Source organism: Muntiacus reevesi, chromosome 2 (assembly GCF_963930625.1).
Source record: "Muntiacus reevesi chromosome 2, mMunRee1.1, whole genome shotgun sequence".
NCBI lineage: Eukaryota > Metazoa > Chordata > Mammalia > Artiodactyla > Cervidae > Muntiacus > Muntiacus reevesi.
Genome location: NC_089250.1, coordinates 268,013,746 through 268,033,998, shown reverse-complemented (window position 1 = coordinate 268,033,998; position 20,253 = coordinate 268,013,746). Strand labels below are relative to the sequence as shown.

Sequence of the window (20,253 nt, the reverse complement as noted above, 5' to 3'; positions counted from 1 at the left end):
CCCCCTCTCCCCAGAGAGCTCGCCAGGCTGAGCTACGGAAATGAACATCTAGCTGTCTAGAAACTGGTATGCCTTAGTCCCTAGAGATAGGTAGGTATGCCGCAGTAAATTCCTGCTTCCTGAGACAATTTGAAAGACTCTGACTTCCGATTTCTCAACTGCTCCATTTACAAAGTGGGGACAGAGGAGCCGTCCATTCTCTATTGTCTCTTCTTTTGCGGCAGAAAAGTGGATGATACACACTTTGGTAAGCGGGTTTTTCAATTTCTGGGCAAAGTGGTTAGTCCTTAAACACAGGCTTGAAGAGATGCAAAGCCTAGGCCCGTCCAGGGAAACGCCTAGTATTTACTAAGCACGCCCCCTATTCACGCCAGTTTCACCGACCGGAACCCTCGAGTTGCCACTCACGTTTCCGGAGGGAGGAAGAAAAAGGAGGGAGAATTTACCAAGCCAGAAGAGCTTTCTCCGCCACTAGGGGTAGAACTACTTCCGGTCTCTTCGCCGGGCGGAAGCGGCGGAGCGGAGAGGGAAAACAGAGCTCCTTTCCGGTGTAGGAGTACTGTTGAAGTAGCCACGGAGGAAGGAGGGGTCGTCTGTGAGGTGAGTTCTAGGCGGTAGAAGAATAGTGTTAGTGCGATTGCCTTCCCGTGGGCAAGAGTCTTGTGGTCCTGAGGGAGACTGGGACAAGATTTTGAAATCTGACTTCCTGGCAGTCATTAATAGAGCCCTCTAGGTGCCTCAAGTTTGAAGCCGAATTGGAGGTGCCGGAAATCCCTTTAGGTAGCCAAACCTTCATCCGGCAGTTCTCCCCAGAGTATTAATTCCAGTGCAGACGAATGAGCTACGGATCCCAGGGCATGGAAGAGACTGGGACTCCTGGGGGAGGTCTAAGGAGTGATATTGAATGAGGAGCAACCCCTCAAGAAAGGGTGGACCCTTTCTTGGCCTCCGTTTCCCAGACCGTGATGGGGAGGGCGGGGAAGTGTTGTGCAGTCGCCGCCGCTGCCTCCTTGCACCTTTGACAGGCCCTTCCCTCTTGGGAGTTGCTGTGGGTTAACGTTTTCCTCTGGAGCTTTGGGGTTAGGCAGTCCTAGGTTCTCACTTCGATGGTGCTGCTGATTCGTTGTGAACTCAGGTCTTGATGGATCCTTAAAGCAATTTTACTTTAATATTTTATTATGAAAATGTCCCACCTGTCAGGTTAGTTTCTTTCTCTTCCTCCCGTTCTTGTCTCGTGGCAACAAAAATTTGGAGCAATGACGAAAAAGTGTAGAACAACAGACAAGTTACAGCTCCATTCAGCTCAAGCGGATAATCTTTTATTAATCCAACACTCCCGTAGGAGTCCTCCTCATCCTTCCTGTTAAGCCCTCTTGGCTTCCCTCTTTACACTTCCAGTCTCCTCCATTTGGCTTTGCCCCATTCAAAGTAGGGCTTGTACCCACCACCAGTCAATGAAAGGGAATAGAAATGGGCATACGCTCAAGCCAAATGATAATTATAAGTTGTAGAGCCGCAGGCTGTGTTGTTTATGCCTTAATAGGCTCCTAACTGCCTAACCGCGGGTAAGGTTACTTGGAGAAGCCCCTGTGGTCATTTTGTATCCACTGTGTGAATAGGATTCACGTGCAGGAGTTGAAAAGTCTCTGTGGTTATATTTGTAGCATATCTGTGAGCTCTCCTGGGTGTGTCTCAGAGTTTAGAGAGGACTTGCATCCCTTTCAGCCAGTCTTCCCCTGGTTGCTCATGTCTAACTTCCTACCTAACACAACTTACATAGAAGTGGGATCATAATATAAAAATTCATATGGCCAGAGTTTCTGTTTATTAATATTTTTGCCATACTGGCTGGGCATTTTTTATTATTTTTTATTTTTATTTTATTTATTTGTTTTTTTCATGTGTCAGGTTTCTGTTTATAGGAAGGCCACACATTTTGTGCCCCTTGTCACAGTGAACCCAGATTCCTATTGGGTGTGTTATAAACAGACAAGCCATTTCTTCAGGCCCCCTGCTCTGAGCACACCCCTAGCTGGGCATTTTTAAAAATTAAATATATAAGGCAAAGTCTGTCTATTGTGACATTTCTCCCTTAAATATTTTAGGATACATGTGTAAAAAGCAGAGACATTTTCACAACACTAAACTAACTATACTTCAACTTTAAAAAAATTTTCCAACAATTTTTTTTTTAAATTTTAAAAAGCATATAGGCACACAAAAAAGCAGGAACATTTTCTTCCATGGCCACAATACTGTTATCACACTTACAAAAGCAACCCTGATAAAAATATCAATTGTTTGAATCAGAATCAATTCAAATCATTGTTTTGTCTTTTAAATTCCTCTTAATTTCTAACAGTGTCCCCCTCCACACCATCCTGTTCTTTTTTTCTTTTAAATATTTATTTGTTTATTTGACTGTGGTGGGTTTTAGTTGTGGCATATGGGATCTTCGATCTTCATGGTGGCATGTGGGATCAAACCTGGGTCCTCGGCATTGCGAACACAAAGTTTTCTCATCACTGGACCACCAGGGAAGTCCAGTCATTTCTGTTCTTATAGTGCTTTTGTGATGTATTGACTGGATGGATGATTCGTTTCATTGATTACACATCTACCCCCGGCCCTATGGTTGGAAGTCGTTAACTGATACTGTCATGCCATCTCTGTGTCCAGCCCCCACCCCCAGGTGCCAGGCAGTGCTGGGACCCAACCTGGAGTCCAGCCCAGGCCCCACCTCTAGGGGGGTTCCTAGTCTGGAGGGGGAAATTCTGAGATGGCTGTAGTGGAGGTAAATCAGGGCATTGTCAGAGCATCAGGAATGCCTCCCTCAGGCTTCCCAGAGGAGGCAACTCCTGATGGGGCTTGGGAGGAGGAAGCGGATGGGATTTCCAGGGCGGGGTAGGGGGAGGCCCAGGCCCACGGGGATTTCCAGGAGCAGAGCCAGGCCTATAGGAGCTGCCCCATTCCACACTGAGAGTCAGCACAGGGCCTGGGGCCACCTGCAGCCAGGCAGCACCTGCGATGGTCTCGGCCACAGATGCAGATGCCTGGGTCAACCCCCGGCTGCACTGGGCACCTCTCCCTGCCTCTGTTTCCTTGTTTGTAGCAGCCATTTGTGCTGTGGGCTTCGGTGGAAAGTGAAAGTCACTCAGTTGACTCTTTGCAACCCCATGGACTGTATTCTCTAGGCCAGAATACTGGAGTGGGTAGCCATTCCCTTCTCCAAGGGATCTTCCCAACCCAGGGATCAAACCCAGGTCTCCCACATTGCAGGCGGATTCTTTACCGTCTGAGCCACCAGGGGAGCCCAAGAATACTGGAGTGGGTAGCCTATCCCTTCTCCAGGGAATCTTCCCAACCCAGGAATCAAATCAGGGTCTCCTGCATTGCAGGCAGTTCTTAACCAACTGAGCTATCAGGGAAGCCCTGGGATTCAGTGGAGTTAACATGTATAAAATGCTTATAACAGGGCTGGGTTTACCGAACCTCTTAGATGAATACCAATCACTATTAATAGAAAAATCTCAGATGTTCCCTTTTGCTTTTAGGGAGCCTCCCTCCTTCCTGCTTCCGATACTTCCTATATTTGTCTGTGAGTTCCTTGAGTGTAATTGGCCCTTTGGGTTCCCTTAACACAGGCCTCCACCCCCCTGGGACAGCCAGCAGCATCCATGTGACCTCATGCTCCTCTCGGGAGGGGACTTGTAGCATCCTTTAGTTCTTCTTTAGTTTTCTCATTCTTTAGTTCTGAGAGGGATCTCTGACCTCAGGAGATTGAGGATTCAAACAAATCGACTGGAGAAAAAGACCCGGGGAGATAATAAGGGAGATTTGAATACCAGCTGGATAGAAGATGATGTTAAGGAATTATTAATGCATCCATGGTATTGTGGTCATGTTTTTTAAACATAGTAGCCACGAGTTCCTAGAGGCTGTGGCAATCTTTGATATTTGTGTCAGGGCCCTGAGGGACTGTATTTTTTTTTTTAATCACTTAATTTTAATTAATTTAAATTCAAGCACCAAACTGGATTCAGTCCCTGGAAAACTTTTAAGTATGTCCGGCGCAACCAGGACATGTGAGTGTACATTTGCTCCTGTAAATTTTATGAAACCTAAATGCAGGGCAAGTTCCTCCAGTGAAAATTGTTGTCTGAATCGAGACATATTAAAAGAGTGGACTAGACTGTGGATTTTGAAGATTTCGTAGGAGCATGGGAGTGGATTAGCCTTTATTCTCGGATTGTGACCTCCCCAGGAGGACTGCCAGCTGTCACGTGACCAAGGGGGGGCAGCTCCAGAGCCCGGGTGAGTGGGTTCAAGTCCAGCTCTGTTGCCAGGGGGGCCCCATGGGCCTGGTTTCTCCTCTGTAAGAGGGGAAGGTTGGTAAATAATAGCTGCCCTTACTTTGAACGTGTCCTCTCTGAAGTGCTAGTGACAGCAGATGGTGGTAGTTCTATTTTCTGAGCCTGTCCTGAGGAGACCATAAACCTGCCCACTCCAGTCAGTGGTTCTCAAACTTCCTGGTCTCAGGATCTTAAAAATCAGCGAGGACTCCAAAAACCTTTTGTTTGTGGAAGTTCGATCTATCACAGTTTGCCATATCAGGGCAGTTCCCTGGTGGGCCAGTGGTTAGGACTGTGCGCTTTCACTGCTGAAAGCCCGGGTTCAATCCCTGGTCCAGAAACTAAGATCCTGCAAGCCACAGGTGTGGCCAAAGGAAAAAAAGATTTACAATATAAGATGAAAACAGACATGAAAGGGTCTTTATTGAAATATTCTTATAACAAAACACTCATCTATTTAAGGTATGTAACTCTGTGGTTTTTCATATAATCAGTATTTTTGTAACCATCTCCACTTCCTGATTTCAGGACATTTTCATCACTGCAGAAAGAAACCCCATCCCCTTAGCAGCCACTCCCCACTCCCGTCCTCCCTTCTCCCAGTGGGTGGCAGCCACCAGTCTCCTTTCTGTTTCTATGGATCTGCCCATTCTGGACATTTCATATAAATGGAATCAACAATAGGGCCTTTTGTACCTGGCTTCTTTCACTCTGTATACCGGACGTGTTTTAAAGCCAAGGTTGCACAAGCACAAGTCACACAGCCTCTGGAAAACTCCACCAGATGCTCACTAGAGAATGAGAGGAACAGAGGCAAACACATATTAGTGTCATGGAAATCGCTCTGTGGACCCCCTGAGAGTTTCTTAGGGACCCCTGGGGTCTCGGCAGACCTTACTTTGAGAACCACTGGCCTAGGCAAATGGCTTCACTTCTGTGCCTCCGTTTGCCTCTCTCCAAAGCGGAGATGCCGATGGAACAGACCCCAGAGGGTGGCTGAAGTTGGATGATTGATGAGATGAGGCCATGGGGAGTTGGCCCAGGGGTCAGGGGTCAAGCAGTGTCCCTTGTGCTTATTCCCATGACAGCCCAGAGAAGTAATGCTCCCTCTCCAGCAGTTCCTCTCCTCTCAGAGAGAAAACGTCCCAGTCCACAAAGCCAAAGAGCTTGGCCACAAGACAAGCAGCCCAGTGCCAAATACCACGGAGGGTCAAGGCAGTTGACAACTAAGAATAGAGTGGGGAATTTGTCCCTTCGGAGGTGAACTCGACCTTCATGAGTGGTCATGGGTGGGGGAACGGGGGCGGAAGCCAGGGGGCCAGGGCAGAGGAGGGCGGTGGCCGGTGAGCTGGGGAGGTGGCAGGTGCCGGACACCTGCTCCAAAACTGGGGGGTGAGGGGAAGCTGGAGGAGGAGCCGTGGGTCGAGTTGATGTGTTTCACCAAGGTCCACCTCTACACGCAGCACAGTGGCTGCGGCTGGGGTGACAGGAATGTTCCACATCGCTACTGGGGCGGTAGTTAGGAGGGTGTGTGCATCTGCCAAAACATCAACTGCATCCTTACTACGGGTCTGTGCGTCTATGCTGTCAATGTACCTACTGGGAGGAAGACGCCAGTAGGGGGCGTGCAGGATCCATAGGTTCCAGGAAAGGTTTATGTTTTGAAAGAGAAAGGCAAGTTTCCGAAAGCATCATAAACCAGGGAAATAAAGATTAAGTTGCTTTTTTATATTTTGGGAGTCCCTGGTGGTGCCCCCACCCCTGCCTTCTGGATCCTCCTTGCAGCCAGAGAACCGGAGAGAGTATTTCCTGAGCATTCCATATGCCAGACTCTGTGTATGACCTCATTTAGTCCACACAGCCATCCAGTTAACGTCAGGTACAGCCCATGGTTCTCCGCACCTCTTACCAAAGGGCTCTGAAAGGGAACTACCCGTCTAGAGTCACAGCGAGGAGAGAGCCAGGGCCAGGCATAAGGTCTTACTCCATTGATCCCATCAACCCTCAGCTTGTTCGATTGATTTACTCTCTGTTAAAAGGGGATTACTCTTGTAATCCCTTAGCCTTCCACTAGCCGGTAAAGACCCTGCCTACCAGTGTGGGAGACGTAGGTGATGTGGGTTCAATCCCTGGGTTGGGAAGATCCCCTGGAGGAGGGCATGGCAACCCACTCCTGTATTCTGGCTTGGAGAACCCCACTGACAGAGGAGCCTGGTGGGCTGCAGTCCATGGGGTCTCAAAGAGTGGGACACGACTGAAGCGACTGAGCATGCATGCATCCATCTAGTCAGTCCCCTCCCTTACACAGGCAGCCATTATTATATGCATGATCCTTTTGTTTGCAGGTGTTTACAATGTTTTGTGCACATGTCGATTGTTTTGTTTTTTCACCCAGCATCGTGGTTTTCAGACCCACCCACGATGCTCTGTACATACCCAGTCGCATCTCACTGCTGGATGGTTTCCTTGGTGGGCAGTCACTGTCCATTCTGCCAGGGCAGTATATTCAGTTGCCTTCAGCTCCCCTCCAGGATAAACAGCATCACTACGAACATTCTCACATGTGCTCCCTAGTGGGCGTCGTCTCTGGGGTACACACACGCAAGCGCAGAATCTCCTGCACTCACTTTGTAGAAGTCCCCCCAGCCAGTGTTTCCCCAGCCTCACCTGCGGGGTTCCTATCACCAACCCTCACCCTGGTCTTAGCAAGCGCTCACGGTGCCGCCCGCCACCTTGGAGAGAGGAGTCAAGTGATGTCTCGTGGTTTTCCTGTGAGGAGAGCTTGAGGCATCCAGCTGCCCGTCTTTGAGCTGCTTCTGTAAACCGCCTGTTCTCACCCTCTGCTCATTGTCCGATCGGGGTAGCTGGGTTTTTCTTGCTGATTGACAGAATTCCACGTGCACTCAGTTCTCCCTCTAACACTTGTTTTGAAAACTCGGAATTTATTCCAACGCGAGTGATACGTGAGGGAACAATTTGAGCAACAGGCATACTGCACCTAAGTGAATCCAGACGTGCTCAGTTGATATGGGCGTGTAGCATCCACACATGCTCGAGATCCCTGAGCATCTGCCGGGCGCTTCAGTCTCCCATGCGTGTTCTCGCCCCACCCATCGCCTTGGATGCTAGAATTTCCCATCAGATTGCACATAACCCTCCTTCCACCATCTCAGGATAACTTGCAACTTGTGCCCCTTCCAACACCACTTCCAGAAGCAAACCTCAGGTCTTTTTCTTTCTTTCTTTTTTTTTTTTTTTTTACTATGTTGGTGTATAGTTTTAATAAAAACAAAAACCAAGAAAAGATGGAAAGGGAAAACAAAATTAACATTTTAAAACCATGTGACACAAGCCTCTTTTAACCAATTCAAGTTCTTCCAAGTACAAGAGGGTATAGCTGTATTTCCAAGGGATCATCCACTTGGATCCCAGAAAATAAGCATAAAATACTGGCCTAAGAGCATGCATTCCAGCTTAATGCACAGTGCACCACTACAGTGCACCATAAACTGGCTACGGAAACCGAGAGCCGGAGCAGACACGGAGCGGCAGCTCGTCCCAGAGAGAGCTGGGGAGGTTTGCAGGGACGGGCCATCTGAGTCGTGCGTGGAGGGCCAACAGGTTTCTTCCAGGTGAAGCGGTGACTGAACAGAGGTGACGGGCGTCTCCTGCAGCCATGTAGGTGAATATGGAACTGCAGTCGGGCAGAGGGTCTAGAGTGATGTCCGCCAGCTCCTTCTGAATCCTCTTGGCGCTGGTGGAGAGGAGTTTGGAGTTTTTGCTCATGCTGACTTTGCTCTCCGTCTTCTTGGGGGTGTTTGCTTCTTTCTCAGTTTGCTGGTTGCAAGACGAAGACGAGGAGGAGCTGGTGCTGGCCCTCGAATCGTCATCCGACATAGCGAACCCCCCGCCCCACCCCGCCAACAGCCCCTCTCTTTGTGTCTGGCTGCTCTGTGCCGCCGCGGCAGCTGCTGCTGCGGCTGCCAGGTCTTTTTCAAGATGGAGTGGTTTTTGGTTTGTTTTTTTTTTTTGAGGGTAGAGGTTTTTGTTAACCATCTAATGAGTGCAAAACTGTCTTCCCCTGCCCCACTGCCAGCTTCCCCATTAGGTCAGATCAGGGTCCATAAAGGTCCAGTCCTCTCTGCGTGGGCTCCCTCCGGTCACTGCTGCCTTGCAGCTGCCCCTTCGTCCCCGCCGGGATGACACGGCACGGCAAGAACTGCACAGCGGGGGCCGTCTACACCTACCATGAGAAAAAGAAGGACACAGGTACTGGGTTTGCGAGGGGGCAGATAAACCCCAAAATGCCCAGGGCACTCGCTTTGCCCTTCTGGTTGAGCTTGCTGTGTGTGTCTTTCTGCTGACCGTGCTAACACAGCCCACATGACAGATGGTCATAGCATCATAACATGACAGCCCACACAAGCCAGCCACCTTTTCCCTGCCTTGTACATTAAGTGCCTTCCTGTTAGAATTCATCTAAGCCTCCTAAGCACCCACAGAGGAAGGAATCAGTGTTGTCAGCCCATATTCCAGACGGGAAAACTGAGGTCCAGAGAGGTGCGGGCGCTTGAGCTTGGTCCCAGAGCCAGAAGGCCCGAGGGGAGTCAGCCACGAGCCTCTTCGCTGAGCTGGCCCTCGGGCTGCCTCAGAGCCTGTATGTCTTTGTCACTTACCCTCTGGGGATGAACACCTCCTGTGGGTGTGCCCCGCCCCCAACGCACAGACCCCAAGCACACGCTCCTGACTGCACAAGCGCCCCCCACCTCCGCTGGGTCCTCGCTGTGCCCTTCTCTTCGGGTTTGCACAGGGGCACGTCCCCTGGCTCCCCATCCCTCTGTGTGTTCCTGTCCCCAGCGGCCTCAGGCTACGGCACCCAGAACATTCGACTGAGCCGGGATGCTGTCAAGGACTTCGATTGCTGCTGCCTCTCGCTGCAGCCCTGCCACGACCCTGTCGTCACGTAAGCTGGGCACGTGGGTGGGCTGGTCAGGGGCCAAAGGGCAAGGGAACCTCTGGAGGGGCTGTACAGCCAGGGCGCCCTAGACAAGCCACCTGCCCTCCCGGAGCCTTGGTGTTCCCCTCTGAGACCTGGGCATGATCCTAGTATATTTCATGGGGTGTGGAAGAGAATATGTTCATAACAGAGGGTATGGAACACTGCCAGCCCATAATAACAGTTCGTGAAGTGCTTCCCACTATCTGCCTCTTCACTGCAGAGGCTTCCCTGGTGGCTCAGATGGTAAAGCATCTGCCTGCAATGTGGGAGACCTGGGTTTGATCCCTGGGTTGGGAAGATCCCCTGGAGAAGGAAATGGCAACCCACTCCAGTATTCTTTCCTAGAGAACCCCATGGACAGAGGAGCCTGGTAGGCTGCAATCCATGGGGTCCCAAAGAGAGATGACTGAGCGACTTCACTTCCCTCACTTGACTGCAGAGATCCAGCTGATGCCACATAAGCCATGCCCCCCAGGCAAACCCTTACCAGGCAGGACATTCCAAGGGCTTAGAAGTATCCTCCCAGGAGCCAGGCACAGGCCAGTCCTTTGGTTGGAATATGCAGGGTGTGGATAACCTTGGCCTCCTGAGCTAACCCTGTATGGCACAAGATTTTCCCCTACGCTTTGGAGCACATTACAAAGCCAGGAGAGTTAAAATGGCGCGGTCACCTCAGAGAGCTAAGCAGAGCCCTGAGTGAGCTGCTGCCTGTAAGATGCTTAGGGGGTCTCCAGGACAAGGAGCTGATGTTTGGAGGGTGGCTGTTAACTGCTGGCCACGCTTTCTCATCCTCTTCTCTCTTTGCAGCCCAGATGGCTACCTTTATGAGCGGGAAGCAATCCTAGAGTACATTTTGCACCAGAAGAAGGAAATTGCCCGGCAGATGAAGGTGACCCGTTTTATGTGTAAAGAAACTGTGGCCAGGAGATATCACAGCGCTTTCTAGAGGCCACAGAGCTCATCAGTGACAGAGGCAGGGTTTGAGCTCTGGTGGTCTGTCTCCAGCCAAGCTGTTGACCACTCTGCTGCCAAGGGACGGAGAAGCCACCGAGTCCCAAACCAGCTAAACGGGAAATGGTTCGGGTGTCCTACAGTTGGTGGGAGGAACCAGTGAAGGCAGCAGAGACACACCGCAGATGACTGTGCAGCCACCAGCCTGCACCAAACACTAAAAGCCTCTGCCGGGAGTGTCCCCTGCCTGGGTCCCAGTTTGCCCTCCTTTAAATTCAGAGATCCACCCTGGCCCCTACCTAGGGTGCCCCAAACCCACAGCCCACAGGAGGGTGTCTGGCTCACTGGTCCCTGGCCGCCTGCAGGCCTACGAGAAGCAGAGGGGCGCCCGGCGAGAGGAGCAGAAGGCGCTGCAGCGGGCCGCGGCGCAGGACCACGTGCGGGGCTTCCTGGAGAAGGAGGCGGCCATCGTGAGCCGGCCCCTCAACCCCTTCACGCCCAAGGTCGCCTCTGCAGGGAACGGCCCAGGTGAGAGAGAGAGATGAGCCTGCAGATGGGCGGGGGGTCCCACAGGTGCCTCCGTGGGTGCGGCATCCCAGCCCCTCCCCCCCGCAGACGATGCCCAACCCGCGTCCAGTGCTGGCTCCGCAGGCAAAGATAAGGACAAAGCGCTGCCCAGCTTCTGGATCCCGTCGCTGACCCCCGAGGCGAAGGCCACGAAGCTGGAGAAGCCGGTGAGGCCCTGCCCCAGCACGCGCCCTTGTGCCCTCTTTGCCAGAGAGGGCCAGGTTCACACCCCGCCCCCCTCCCAAACCTGGGTCCTGAAGGCCCCCTACGTATTCTCCCAGCACCCGGCTCCAGCCCCGCCTGCTGACCCTGGCTCCCTCCCCCACCCCAGTCGCGCATCGTGACCTGCCCCATGTCCGGGAAGCCGCTGCGTATGTCCGACTTGACGCCGGTGCGCTTCACGCCGCTGGACAGCTCCGTGGACCGCGTGGGGCTCATTACGCGCAGCGAGCGCTACGTGTGCGCCGTGACCCGCGACAGCCTGAGCAACGCCACGCCCTGCGCCGTGCTGCGCCCCTCGTGAGTCGCCAAGAGGACAGCCTGGGGACCTGCCGGATACGGCGGGCGCGGGTGTGGCCCCCTCTCTGGGGCGGTGCCCCGACTCCTCACCTCCCACCCTCACCCTCACCGCAGTGGGGCCGTGGTCACCCTGGAGTGCGTGGAGAAGCTGATTCGCAAGGACATGGTGGACCCGGTGACCGGGGATAAGCTCATGGACCGCGACATCATCGTGCTGCAGCGGGTGAGTGGCGCCCCTCCTCCCCGCCCCCTGGCCTTCGGGTAACCCCGCCGCCATCGAGCCGGGGGCCAGGGCCCAGACTCACCTCCGCGGCTAGGGAACCCCCACGGCACCCTCTCCTCCTACAGGGCGGTACCGGCTTCGCGGGCTCCGGAGTGAAGCTGCAGGCGGAGAAGTCCCGGCCGGTGATGCAGGCCTGAGCGCGGGAAACCAAATAAATGGGGCTTGAACGCGACTGGCCGTGTGGCGCCTTCATTCACCGCACCGGAGCCCAGGAGCCCGGGAATGGCGTGCGCTCCAGAATGACTGAGCTTTTGAAAGCCTGGGCTAGGGATGTTTGGTGTGGTCTCACGTTAAGAGTGAAGTCTGAATGGAATGCAAACGCACAGCTGTAAATGGGTTGAGTGGCCGCAAGTCGGAATGTGAGCGGCGACCACCGGAGGGCGCCACGTTAACGGGCTAATTGGAAATCCCCGCGTTCCTTTTGAGTTAAACCAAATTTGAAGCCTGGGAGCTTCAGCGGCACGTGTCTCCCATTGCAAAGTGTAATAAGACACCCAAAGGAAATGAAGTGCTGTGTGAGTGAGAGAAAGTTAGGCACCCAGTCTAGAGAAGGTGGTGAGGAACACCCCCTCCCCCGCCACCTGAAGGCTGGAGGGTGGAGAGGAAGAGGAAACCGCAAGTGCAAAAACCGGGAGGCAGCGGTGTTCGGTGTTCGCGGTGGGTGTGAAGAGTGGGCGGAGGTCAGAGCAACCAGGCAGGCCTGGCGGACCTGCCTGGGGCTCGGACTTGACGGGGAGGGCAGGGGGGCCCTTTCAAGCTATGTTTTTAATAACGTTGAGTCAGAAAAACAGACCCTGTGCAGTGTGGAGAACCAGAGCTAAAAGTTGCAAAATATGCAAAGTATAAAAATAAAGACTGGAAGTCCTGCCTCTCAGAGCGATTCCTGGGTTCTGTCCTTGCAGGTCTTCCTCTACCAGGCCTTTCCCACAGGAGTTTTTTCAACCAAAGTGAGATTTCCATGCACATACTGCTCCGTTCATTGAACAGTCTCTGCCATTTCATTTTGGAAAATGATCTTGTCATCTAAAGCCCAGACGAGATTCATAAGTGTCCTTGAGTGCTGGGCAAGCTCATGTCTGGTGTAGGACCAGTGGATGCATCTGGCTGGAGGGAAAAGTGTTAACAGCAGGAGGGTGGTCATCCTTGCACCCTGGGGAGCCCCCCAAACCCAGCATTTCCTCCCTCAGACATTTCTAGAAGCTTCATGCGCTGCTCTTGGGATCCCAGTCTCCAGAAACTAGCTCAGGTGCTGCTGACACTCAAGGCGCCCTTGCCCTTGGGGCCTGTCAGTCTGCAGTGTGTGCAAGTCCTGGCCACAATCTTGGCAGAAGAATGCTTGTACCCATTTTGCAGAATAGCTCACTGAGGCTGAGAAAGCTTGCCCAAAGTCACACTGCTCAAGGCCATAGCTGTACCAGCTTCCCCCAGAGATCAGCCACCTCTGGATCCCCTTTTTCAGTCCTGTCCTTCCCCTCTATCATTTTACCCTTTCTTCCTTAGACTTTACACACTGCCACCCACACACCTCTCTACTGTAGCAAGCTCTCACACCCATCCCTTTATACCCAGAATGACAAGAGATCAGCCCTCCCTAAACACTCCCAGTCCCTGTCCTTCCTAAGAGCCTTTAACCACCCGGAGTCTTTTCTCTTGGGACCACACCCACCCAAGGACTCCAGTCCTGTTCATGTGTGGTATAGGCCACTCGCCACCCCAAGTAAACACTTAAAGGTGCAGCTTGGAAATCCCAGATTTCCACAAGGAGCCTAAACCCCACTCCTTAATTCACAGGCCCTTTGAGACACCCTTTCCTGGGAGGGGTGGGATGCAAGTCAAGGTCCTCACTCTAAGAGATAGGTTTCCTTTAAGATTTCAAATGTAACGAGAGGAAGCAAGAGTCAGACCACAGCAGAAGCTGAAGGGAGGGACGGGAAGTGGAGACAAATTTTGTCTTTTCTCAGCAGAGGTTCTCTAGATACTGGTCTACAGTTTAGAGCAAGAAATGGGCATGGGGGCTGTCGCTTGCCTTGACCTCCAGCATCAGCCAGCCCACAGACAGCCTTTTAGGACAACTCTAATTACTGGTTGAGATTTTTTTAATGGGGAGACTTTTCTAGAAAGGGAAAACTAGACAGGGAGCAAATTGTTGGTGTCTAGGGGAACAGGAGGGATTGACTGCAAGGCAGGCATAATAAGAATTTAGGGAGGCATGATGGATCTATTTGGTATCTTAATTGTGGTGGTCGAATGACTGATTTATCAAAACTCATAGGCCTGTACATCAAAACCAGTGGACTTTATCTGAATCAAAATTTTAAAATGCAAAAGAAAGGGGATATCATGAGAGTAGATTTTCATATCCCTTTAAAAATGAGCATAGCAATTCCACTTTTAGGCATAGACCCAAGAGAATTGAAAACATATGCTCATGCAGAAACTTCGACATGAATGGTTCCAGCGGCACTAATCCTCTAATAACCCCAAAGTAGAAACAACCCGAATGTCCGTCAGCTGACGAGTGGGTAAACAAAATGGGCTGGATCCATGCAATGAAATATTACTCAGACATAAGAAGGGATGAGGTTCTGATCCATACTACAACGTGGATAAGCTTTGAAAACATTATACGAAGTAAAGAGTCAGATAAAAGGTCACACATACCGTGTGACCTCTGTTACATAAAATGTCCAGAATATGCAAATCCATAGAGACAGTAAATTAGTGGTTACCAAGGGCTAAAGGGGGCTTCCCTCATAGTTCAGTTGGTAAAGAATCTGCCTGTGATGCAGGAGACCCCAGTTCGATTCTTGGGTCGAGATGATCTGCTGGAGAAGGGATAAGCTACCCACTCCAGTATTCTTGGGCTTCTCTTGTGGCTCAGCTGGTAAAGAATCTGCCTGCAATGCGGGAGACCTGGGTTCAGTCCCTGGGTTGGGAAGATCCCCTGGAGAAGGGAAAGGCTACCCACTCCAGTATTCTGGCCTGGAGAATTCCATGGACTATATAGTCCATGGGGTCACAAAAAGTCGGACATGACATCGACTTTCACAGGGGCTGAAGGGAGGAGGGAAGTTGAATGGTTCTATGAAGACCTTTAAGACCTTCTAGAACTAACACCCAAAAAAGATGCCCTTTTCATCATAGGGGACTAGAATGCAAAAGTAGGAGGTCAAAAGAAATACCTGGAGTAACAGGCAAATTTGGCCTTGGAGTACAGAATGAAGTAGGGCAAAGGCTAATAGAGTTCTGCCAAGAGAATGCACTGGTCATAGCAAACATCCTCTTCCAACAACACAAGAGAACACTCTACACATGGACATCACCAGATGGTCAACACCGAAAGCAGATTGATTATATTCTTTACAACCAAAGATGGAGAAGCTGTATACAGTCAGCAAAAACAAGACCGGGAGCTGACTGTGGCTCAGATCATGAATTCTTTATTGCCAAATTCAGGCTTAAATTGAAGAAAGTAGGGAAAACCACTAGACCATTCAGGTATGACCTAAATCAAATCCCTTACAATTATACAGTGGAAGTGACAAATATATTCAAGGGATTAGATCTGATAGAGTGCTTTAAGAACTATGGATGGAGGTTTGTGACATTAGATCTGATAAAGTGCCTGAAGAACTATGGACGGAGGTTTGTGACACTGTACAGGAGACAGGGATCAAGACCATCCCCAAGAAAAAGAAATGCAAAAAGGCAAAAAGCTTATCTGAGTAGGCCTTACAAGTAGTGGTGGAAAGAAGAGAAGCGAAAAGCAAAGGAGAAAAGGAAAGATATACCCATTTGAATGCAGGGTTCCAAAGAATAGCAAGGAGAGATAAGAAAGCCTTAGTGCTCGCTTCGGAAGCACATATACTAAAATTGGAACGATACAGAAAAGATTAGCATGGCCCTTACCCAAGGATGACACGCAAATTCGTGAAGCGTTCCTTATTTAAAAAAAAAAAAGAAAGCCTTCCTCAGTGATCAATGCAAAGAAATAGAGGAAAACAATAGAATGGGAAGGACTAGAGATCTCTTCAAGAAAATTAGAAATACCAAGGGAACATTCATGCCAAGATGGGCTCAATAAAGGATAGAAATGGTGTAGACCTAACAGAAGCAGAAGATATTAAGAAGAGGTGGCAAGAACACACAGAAGAACTGTACAAAAAAGATCTTCATGACACAGATAACCACGATGGTGTGATCACTCACCTAGAGGCAGACATCCTGGAATGCAAAGTCAAGCGGGCCTTAGGATGCATCACTAGGAACAAAGCTAGTGGAAGTGATGGAATTCCAGTTGAGTTATTTCAAATCTTAAAAGATGATGCTATGAAAGTGCTGCACTCAATATGCCAGCAAATTTGGAAAACTCAGCAGTGGCCACAGGACTAAAAAAGGTCAGTTTTCATTCCAATCCCAAAGAAAGGCAATGCCAAAGAATACTCAAACTACCACACAATTGCACTCACCTCACATGCTAGTAAAGTAGTGTTCAAAATTCTCCAAGCCAGGCTTCAACAGTATGTGAACCATGAATTTCCAGATGTTCAAACTGGATTTGGACAAGGCAGAGGAACCAGAGGTCAAATTGCCAACATCCACTGGATCATCGAAAAAGCAAAAGAGTTCCACAAAAACATCTACTTTAAAAAAAAAAAAGTCTGCTTTATTGACTACACTAAAGCCTTTGACTGTGTGGATCACAACAAATTGTGGAAAATTCTTCAAGAGGTGGGAATACCAGGCCACCTGAACTGCCTCTTGAAAAACCTGTATGCAGGTTAGGAAGCAACAGTTAGAACTGGACATGGAACAACAGACTGGTTCCAAATAGGGAAGGGAGTACGTCAAGGCTGTATATTGTCACCCTGCTTATTTAACTTATATGCAGAGTACATCATGAGAAACACTGGTCTGGATGAACCACAAGCTGGAATCAAGATTGCTGAGAGAAATATCAATAACTTCAGGTATGCAGATGACACCATCCTTATGGCAGAAAGCAAAGAACTAAAGAGCCTCTTGATGAAAGTGAAAGAGGAGAGTGAAAAAGTGGGCTTAAAACTCAACATTCAGAAAACTAAGATCATGGCATCTGGTCCCATCACTTTATGGCAAATAGATGGGGAAACAGTGGAAAGAGTGATAGATTTTATTTTTGGGCTCCAAAATCACTGCAGATGGTGACTGCAGCCATGAAAGTAAAAGACGTTTGTTCCTTGGAAGAAAAGCTACTCCAGGGAGGCCTGGAGTCCATGGGGTCACAAAGAGTCGGACACAAATGAGCGACTGAACTGAGGGGCTGAAGGAGGAGGGAAGTGGGTAGTGACTAATTAAAGCCACCTGCCTTGGAAGTGTGGCATCTCAACAGCTGGACCGCCAGGGAAGTCCCTGGGCAGCTTTTAATCATAATTTATTCCCTACAAATTTGTTGCTATGTCTATTGTTTTGATTAAAAAAAAATGTTTTCAAACAGTGTTGTTCAATCGCTCAGCTGTGTCCGACTCTTTGTGACCCCATGAACTGCAGCATGTCAGGATTCCCTGCCCTTCACTATCTCCCGGATCAGGCTCAAACACATGTCCATTAAATTGGTGATGCTATCCTACTATCTCATCCTCTGTCACCCGCTTCTCCTCCTGCCCTCAATCTTTCCCAGTATCAGGGTCTTTTCCAATGAGTCGGCTTTTCTCTTTGCATCAGGTGGCCATGCAGCTCTCAAAAAGCTACAAATCTGCCCTACTCCTTCCTATATGGTAGAAGTATCAATAACCTGAGATATGCAGATGACACCACCCTTATGGTCGAAAGGGAAGAGGAACTGAAGAGCCTCTTGTTGAAAGTGAAAGAGGAGAGTGAAAAAGCTGACTTAAAACTCAACATTCAAAAAACTAAGGTCATTAAAAAAAAAGCTAAGGTCATGGCATCTGACCCATCACTTCATGGCAAATAGATGGGGAAACAATGGAAACAGTGGCAGACTTTATTTCCTTGGGCTTCAAAATCACTGCAGCTGGCGACTGCAGCCATGAAATTAAAAGACACTTGCTCCTTGGAAGAAAAGCTATGACCAACCTAGACAGCATATTAAAAAGCAGAGACATTACTTTGCCAACAAAGGTCCATCTAGTCAAACCTATGGTTTTTCCAGTAGTCATGTATGGATATGAGAGTTGGACCATAAAGAAAGCTGAGGGCCGAAAAATTGATGCTTTTGAACTGTGGCGTTGGAGAAGACTCTTGAGAGTCCCTTGGAGTGCGAGGAGATCCAGCCAGTCCATCCTAAAGGAAATCAGTCCTGAATATTCATCGGAAGGACTGATACTGAAGCTTCAATACTTTGGCCTCCTGTTGTGAAGAGTTGACTCATTAGAAAAAGCCCAGATGCTGAGAAAGATTGAAGGTGGGAGGAGAAGGGGACGACAGAGGATGAGATGGTTGGATGGCATCACCGACTCCATAGACATGAGGTTGAGCAAGCTCTGGGAGTTGATGATGGACAGGGAGGCCTGGCGTGCTGCAGTCCATGGGGGTGGCAAAGGGTCCGACACGACTGAGCAACTGAACTGAACTGAACTTCCTAAGCTGAGTCTCCACCTTCTGCCACTAGGTGGCAGTATGTTATAATTAAAAGCTTTGGGCCACAGGGATTAAAAAATTCCAACCCTCCCCCAAATAACAGTTATAAACTCTGGGTAAGACAAAACAATTACTATCTAGGCCTTACCCAAAGTTAAATTAGTCTCATGATATATTTTAATAATGCTCCTCTTTAACATAGGATTCATTTTCTCAGTTTTTCCTGTTAATTGTAATCTCCAGGACGAATATAATTTCCAATTAATTTGCAATCCTTTAGATATCTGTTTGGTTACACTGGAGACAAAAGCAAGCACACTGTCCCTTTGAAGGAAGTTGTTGTTCAGTCACTAAGTCGTGTCCAACTCTTTGCAACCCCATGGAATGCAGCATGCCAGGCTTCCCCATCCTTCACTATCTCCCAGAGTTTGCTCTAACTCACATCCATTGAGTCAGTGATGCTATCTAACCATTTCATCCTCTGCCACCCTCTTCTCCTTTTGCCTTCAGTCTTTCCCAGCATCAGGATCTTTCTTTTCCAATGAGTCGGCTGTTCGCGTCAGGTGACCAAAGTACTGGAGTTTCAGCTTCAGCATCAGTTCTTCCAATGAATATTCAGGACTGATTTCCTTTAGGATGGGCTGGTTTAATCTCCTTGCAGTCCAGCAGTCCAAGGAACTCTCAAGAGGCTCTCCAGCACAATTCGAAAGCATCAGTTCTTCAGCACTCAGCCTTCTTTATATTCTCTCACATCGGTACATGACTACCAGAAAAACCATAGCTTTGACTCTATGAACCTTTATCGGCAAAGTGATGTCTTTGATTTTTAATACGCTGTCAAGGTTTGTCATGTTTTTTTTTTCCAAAGTGCAAGCGTCTTTTAATTTCATGGCTGCAGTCAACATCCGCAATGATTTTGGAGCCCAAGAAAATTGAAGGCTGTAAGATAATCTTAATTGGGGAATGATTTCTTTAAGGAGGGTTTTCACCACTTCAGAGGCTTTTTCTGTCTGGGTGGGATATGGCTCCTCTCATCCTGAAAAAAAAAGTGTCCACAGGCACTAGCTGGTATCTGAAATTTCCCACAGCTTGAGGCATTTGAGGGAAGCCTCTGTGGTGGTCCTCAGTGGGCAGGCTGACTTTGTGTCCGCTCGCTGCCTTCCTTTTCTTCCTGTGTGATAGATATTCTCTTGGGTTTCTATTACCATTCAGTGACAACTGTCTTTTCCTCACCCTTATGTAATGCACAAATGCTTACACCTAGATAATTCCATCATTCTTCCTTGCTTCACCACAGAGTAGCGACAGAGCCATTCAAAGACCCCCGTAAAATCATACATAGCAACTGAGCATCTCTAACCATTAAAAGATGACTTTTGACCTTGGCATCCACCAAGTGGGCTGAATTCTGGGATAAGGCCTTCAGTGATTTTACGAACCAAGTGAAACCTTTCTCTTCTCCCTGGGCATGTCCCAGTGTGGGACAGGGATAGACAGGTGTGTGTGTGTGTCTATCGGCATGTGTGTCTGTATGTTTGTCTGTATATGTGTATCTGTGTCTGTCTGCCTTTCCTCCATTTGACATCAGTGTGTAAATAAAGAAATGGTATCAAAGCAAAATGAAATAAAAAACCCCAGATCACAAGCAAAACTCTAAGTAAATCCTCAAGTTTGGCCTCGAGGTTTTACATATCACAAGAACCATCAACTCAACCCCCGTGCAATGTGACTCCTTGGAGAGCTGCTGTATCCAGACCAACGACCCAGGAGACCACAGACAATGGAATTAACACAGCAAAGGTGACACTCCATGGGGCACAGGGTCCCAAGATGACCCCTCCCCAACCCTCTTGTGGAGATCCTAACAGGTACTGTGGTCACACAATGGTACGCATTAAGTATTATCTGCCTCTCAGTCATGGGTTTGTAGCTGTAATCAGATCATCTACCCAAAATGTGCCCTAGAGGGTTCTCTTTAGGGATAGCCGGAACATTCCTCAATT

General features: G+C 49.3%; 1 protein-coding gene and 2 non-coding genes across 4 annotated transcripts; 2 read left to right on the top strand and 1 right to left on the bottom strand.

Annotated features, from left to right (window-relative positions):
- Positions 1–482: 482 nt before the first annotated feature.
- NOSIP (nitric oxide synthase interacting protein) lies at positions 483–12,179 on the top strand. 2 transcript variants are annotated; one of them, XM_065926508.1, is made up of 9 exons: positions 483–600; positions 8,449–8,621; positions 9,210–9,315; positions 10,159–10,240; positions 10,668–10,830; positions 10,954–11,036; positions 11,201–11,388; positions 11,503–11,611; positions 11,737–12,179. In XM_065926508.1, the coding sequence occupies exons 2-9, from the start codon at positions 8,552–8,554 to the stop codon at positions 11,806–11,808; spliced, it is 873 nt and encodes a 290-aa protein (XP_065782580.1). In that variant the 5' UTR covers positions 483–600; positions 8,449–8,551; the 3' UTR covers positions 11,809–12,179. The 2 variants fall into 2 exon arrangements, with proteins under 2 accessions (XP_065782580.1, XP_065782579.1); XM_065926507.1 differs by having other exon boundaries at positions 10,918–11,036.
- On the bottom strand, positions 1,900–2,029 carry LOC136162340 (small nucleolar RNA SNORA11). Its single transcript, XR_010662140.1, has one exon. It is a non-coding gene; the product is annotated as a small nucleolar RNA SNORA11 (small nucleolar RNA).
- Positions 12,180–15,514: 3,335 nt separating the features above from the next.
- Positions 15,515–15,621, top strand: LOC136162084 (U6 spliceosomal RNA). The gene has a single exon (XR_010661934.1). It is a non-coding gene; the product is annotated as a U6 spliceosomal RNA (small nuclear RNA).
- Positions 15,622–20,253: the final 4,632 nt, after the last annotated feature.

Excerpts from the sequence above, each read along its gene's own strand:
- NOSIP (XM_065926507.1), top strand. The coding sequence starts at position 8,552 with ATGACACGGCACGGCAAGAACTGCACAGCGGGGGCCGTCTACACCTAC. Across the intron at positions 10,241-10,667 it reads AAATTGCCCGGCAGATGAAG|GCCTACGAGAAGCAGAGGGG; the intron begins GTGACCCGTTTT and ends GGCCGCCTGCAG. Across the intron at positions 11,037-11,200 it reads CCACGAAGCTGGAGAAGCCG|TCGCGCATCGTGACCTGCCC; the intron begins GTGAGGCCCTGC and ends CCCCCACCCCAG.